We start from the raw sequence: 5,365 nt of genomic DNA, 5'->3' as shown, positions 1-5,365 counted from the left end.
AATTCTTAGTCATGTAAGCTAGAAGAGAGAATGCAATTTTAGAGTTCTCAACCTCTCTTCTTTTATTTTCCTCTAGTTTATAACAGGATTTGGAACATATCAATTTCTTCCAGCTCAAATTTACTTTGGTGTGTGATTAGTGAGGAAAAAAATTTTTAACCGTTAATAATTATGTCAACTTACTGAAAATACCTTACAACTACTTAGATATTATGAAACATTTGTTAATTGTAGATTACTCTGTAAACTAGTGAGTATTTTTTGCCTATCAGATATTTCAATAGTCTTTGCTTTGTCAGTATTGCTTGGAAACACTTTTTTTTTGTGGCTTGAAACTGTTTTAATGAGGCAAAATGTCTAGTTATATTTCTTCTTTGTTTTTAAGCTAGTCTTATTATTTATTCAAATTAACTTCTAAAATAATTTGCTAAGCCTTTCCCTGTTCATATTAATAACATTTATTGAACTTTGCTTTCATTCAGGATTGATCTTTTATAGCTTATCAATTATCTGTATTGGAGTATTAGCAAATATTTTGATGGTTATGCTTTCTATTGAAATAATTCTTATCATACACAGACCCAGGTGAAATCTGCTCAGTTTGGAATTTATCTCATGACCCAACCCAGTAATGACTCCACTGCCCCAGTCTCTGAATTCTTCCTCATCTGCTTTCCTAACTTCCAGGGCTGGCAGCACTGGCTGTCTCTGCCCCTCAGCCTCCTCTTTCTCCTCGCCATTGGGGCCAACGCCACCCTTCTGATCACCATCCAGCTAGAGACTGCTCTGCACGAGCCCATGTACTACCTGCTCAGCCTCCTCTCCCTGCTGGACATTGTGCTCTGCCTCACCGTCATCCCCAAGGTCCTAGCCATCTTCTGGTTCGGCCTCAGGTCCATCAGCTTCTCTGCTTGCTTCCTCCAGATGTTCATCATGAACAGTTTTCTTGCTATGGAGTCCTGCACTTTTATGGTCATGGCCTATGACCGCTACGTGGCCATCTGCCACCCACTGCGGTACCCCTCCATCATCACTGACCAGTTTGTGGTCAAAGCTAGTGTCTTCATTGTGGTTCGGAATGCTTTGTTGCTTTCACCTGTTCCCATTCTCTCTGCCCGGCTCCGATACTGTGGGAAGAATGTCATTGAGAACTGCATCTGTGCCAACCTGTCAGTGTCCAGACTCTCCTGTGATAATTTTACCCTTAACAGAATCTATCAATTTGTGGCTGGCTGGACCCTGCTGGGCTCAGATTTCATCCTCATCTTCCTTTCGTACACCTTCATTCTAAGAGCTGTGCTCAGGTTCAAGGCTGAGGGAGCTGCAGTGAAGGCCCTGAGCACTTGTGGCTCCCACTTCATCCTCATCCTCTTCTTTAGCACCATCCTGCTGGTTGTGGTGTTGACAAATGTGTCCCGAAAGAGGGTCCCCATGGACATCCTAATCCTTCTGAATGTCCTTCATCATCTTATCCCCCCTGCCTTGAACCCTATCGTTTATGCATTTCGAACCAAAGAGTTAAAGCAGGGATTTCACAAGTTGCTTCAGAGGGGGTTCTGAATACACAGAAGGAATTCTTTGTAGGACACCTATTACTATTTCCTCTCCTTATATTTCAGGATTGGTAATTATAGAAATAAATTAATGCTTAGATAGTTGGGATATATTCTCTATTTTCTGTCCCTCTAGTATCAGGAATATGCTGGACTTCATAGTACCTAACCAAAGTTTATTTGTCTCATTCATGTAACTTACATTCTTATGTATCTAATGTATCTAAACATTTGCAGGTTCTTTTAAATTTTTTTGAAAGTTTACTTGTTGTTTTATAAGGGATTGAGACAGAGAGAGACAGAGACAGGGAAACAAGCACCCCCAATAGAATCTTTACACTGTGTTCCACCCACTTCCTCAGCCAGCCTGGATCAGGGGCATGTATATGCACACCTAGTGTGCACAGGGAGCTGGACATTGTGCTCTGCCTCACCGTCATCCCCAAGGTCCTGGCCATCTTCTGGTTCGGCCTCAGGTCCATCAGCTTCTCTGCTTGCTTCCTCCAGATGTTCATCATGAACAGTTTTCTTGCTATGGAGTCCTGCACTTTTATGGTCATGGCCTATGACCGCTACGTGGCCATCTGCCACCCACTGCGGTACCCCTCCATCATCACTGACCAGTTTGTGGTCAAAGCTAGTGTCTTCATTGTGGTTCGGAATGCTTTGTTGCTTTCACCTGTTCCCATTCTCTCTGCCCGGCTCCGATACTGTGGGAAGAATGTCATTGAGAACTGCATCTGTGCCAATCTGTCAGTGTCCAGGCTCTCCTGTGATAATTTTACCCTTAACAGAATCTATCAATTTGTGGCTGGCTGGACCCTGCTGGGCTCAGATTTCATCCTCATCTTCCTTTCGTACACCTTCATTCTAAGAGCTGTGCTCAGGTTCAAGGCTGAGGGAGCTGCAGTGAAGGCCCTGAGCACTTGTGGCTCCCACTTCATCCTCATCCTCTTCTTTAGCACCATCCTGCTGGTTGTGGTGTTGACAAATGTGTCCCGAAAGAGGGTCCCCATGGACATCCTAATCCTTCTGAATGTCCTTCATCATCTTATCCCCCCTGCCTTGAACCCTATCGTTTATGCATTTCGAACCAAAGAGTTAAAGCAGGGATTTCACAAGTTGCTTCAGAGGGGGTTCTGAATACACAGAAGGAATTCTTTGTAGGACACCTATTACTATTTCCTCTCCTTATATTTCAGGATTGGTAATTATAGAAATAAATTAATGCTTAGATAGTTGGGATATATTCTCTATTTTCTGTCCCTCTAGTATCAGGAATATGCTGGACTTCATAGTACCTAACCAAAGTTTATTTGTCTCATTCATGTAACTTACATTCTTATGTATCTAATGTATCTAAACATTTGCAGGTTCTTTTAAATTTTTTTGAAAGTTTACTTGTTGTTTTATAAGGGATTGAGACAGAGAGAGACAGAGACAGGGAAACAAGCACCCCCAATAGAATCTTTACACTGTGTTCCACCCACTTCCTCAGCCAGCCTGGATCAGGGGCATGTATATGCACACCTAGTGTGCACAGGGAGGTCTCAGGATGCAAACCCAGAACTTCTTACATGAGTCCAAAGAGGGTCAGTAAGTGACACAGTAATGTCATTGTACTCCCACATGTCTGACTTTAGTCTGAGTTCCAGACTCGGTGCCTTGAATATTATGCTGGGAGGCATATGCATGGGTCCTGAAAATCACACTGTGGGGGGCATCTGCACGTGTGCCCAAAATCCCAAGAGGAGAATGGAGGAGAAGGGATTGTGGTGTAACCATCCCTCTGGGGAGTAACTGGGGAGTAGTTTCTCACTTTCCCTCTCTCTGGCAAGTACATGTGACCTCTGGTTAAAAAAAAAAAGAAAAAAATATAAAAATATAAAAAGAAACAACATAAAAAAAGTAAAAAGAAATAACACTAAAAACATAAAAAATATAAAAAGAAAAAACATCAAAAAGGGCCTGAATAAACATTTTTTTCTAAAGAACATATACAAATGGCCATCATGTACATGAAAATGTACTCAATATCAATGATCATCGGGGAAATGAAATCAAAGCCACAAGGAGATATCATCTCATATAGTAAGAGCCTCATGTAAGGATGGCTTAACAAAAAGATCAGAAATAAGGATGGAGGCATTATTTGCGATTGCTGAGACATAGATGTAACCCAAATGTCCACTAATAGATGAATGGATTGAAAAAGTGTGGTACATATATCCATGGAATACTATTCTGTCATAAAAAACAATACCCTGGCATTTGATAGAAAGTGGATGAACATGGAAGATCTATTGCTGAGTGAAGCAAGCCAGGCTAAGAAACAGAGACATGGTATGTCTCCACTTAACACTTATCGACTGTCTACACTCTACAGTAGAGACTAAAGACTAGAGGACATAAAAGCATTAAAAATAGTTTTGGACTGGGGACAAAGTGGAAGGAGAGTGGGAGAGGGGAAGAGTGCAAGAAGGGAAATTTGGGAAAATATGGAGAAGTAAGACATTTGTGTTACACAGAAATTGTTTGTTTCCTGTTGGTGATGTCGTGAATAGTAGTCTCAACTCGTGTGGCGTATATCATGTTGAGTAAAATCTCTTTACAAACTAAATGATGTATAATGATTGAATGTATAAATAATAATAATTAATACTAATAAAAATAAATAAATTTAAAAAAGGAAGGAAGGCTCTTGTGCACTGTTGGTGGGAAAAAAGATTAGCACAGCCATTATGGAAAACAGTATGGAGGTTTCTCAAAGATTAGAGCAATGATATGATACGGCTATCCCAATTCTGAGCACATTACTGAAGAAAATGAAATCCTCACTTCACAACAACATCAGCACTTTCATGTGAATTGCAGAATTATTCACAATAGCCAAGACATGGAAACAGTCTAAGAGTCTGTTGACAGTTGAAAGAATAAAGAAAATGTGTTAAAAATATACATGCCTGTGTGTACTCATACACAGACATGTAAACACACACACAAAGTGAAATATTACCCAGCCATATAAAAGAAGAAAAACTTGCTTAATAACAAGATAGATGATCTGGGAAGACATTATGCTAAGTTAAATAAGCAGACACAGAAAGACAATTACTTCATAATATCACTTATATGTAGAATCTAAGTCAAACTCATAGGAACAGAGAGTAGAATGGTGGTTGCCAGGAACTGAAGCATGTTGGAAACTGTTACAGTGTGTAACTTTTCAGTTATAAGATGAATAAAGACTGGGATCTAATGTGCATCATGACCTGACCATAATTTACAGTATTCTATCATACACTTGAAATTTGCTAAGAGAATAGAACTTAAATCTTTTCACCGTACACAAACACATTCACACACACAGAGGTAACTAGGTGAGATGCTCAATGTGTAACTAACTTGATAATGGAAATAATTTCTTTGTATGCTTTGGGTACCTTAAATCTGTGCTATTTTACTTTTCAATATCTTAATAAGGCTGGGAAAAAGTCAAGCTATCATTATTTAAAAATGATATAATCATTAAAAATGAATAAACAGGGTCCTCTCTGCAGTGTGGTGGCTAAGACTACTGAATCCCACATGACTGAAAGTGCAGTTTGAATCTCAGACCCAACAGCTTGAAAAACATGCCAGGCATTTATGCCTGTGTGTGCTCAAAATACAGAGTGCTCAAAATACAGAGAGGAGAGTGGAGGGGAAGGGATTGTGATGTGACCATCCCCCTGGGAGTTGTTTTCTCATTTTTTCTGTCTCTGTCTTTCTCTAGTGAGTGTACACACTGAGCAATAAATAAATAAATAAAT

At 39.9% G+C, this 5,365-nt stretch overlaps 2 protein-coding genes across 2 annotated transcripts; both read left to right on the top strand.

Moving 5' to 3' along the window:
• The first annotated feature begins 615 nt into the window (after window positions 1-615).
• On the top strand, window positions 616-1,560 carry LOC102499554 (olfactory receptor 56A1). Its single transcript, XM_006161967.1, has one exon. The coding sequence runs from the start codon at window positions 616-618 to the stop codon at window positions 1,558-1,560; it is 945 nt and encodes a 314-aa protein (XP_006162029.1).
• A 139-nt stretch (window positions 1,561-1,699) lies between these two features.
• On the top strand, window positions 1,700-2,696 carry LOC102485119 (olfactory receptor 56A1-like). Its single transcript, XM_014593028.1, has 2 exons — window positions 1,700-1,746; window positions 1,952-2,696. Exons 1-2 carry the CDS (start codon window positions 1,700-1,702, stop codon window positions 2,694-2,696), a joined length of 792 nt encoding a protein of 263 aa, XP_014448514.1.
• Window positions 2,697-5,365: the final 2,669 nt, after the last annotated feature.

Source organism: Tupaia chinensis, unplaced genomic scaffold (assembly GCF_000334495.1).
Source record: "Tupaia chinensis unplaced genomic scaffold, TupChi_1.0 Scaffold139491_1, whole genome shotgun sequence".
NCBI lineage: Eukaryota > Metazoa > Chordata > Mammalia > Scandentia > Tupaiidae > Tupaia > Tupaia belangeri.
The sequence above is the reverse complement of the archived record's forward strand: the minus strand, read 5'-3'. Positions and strand labels throughout refer to the sequence as shown.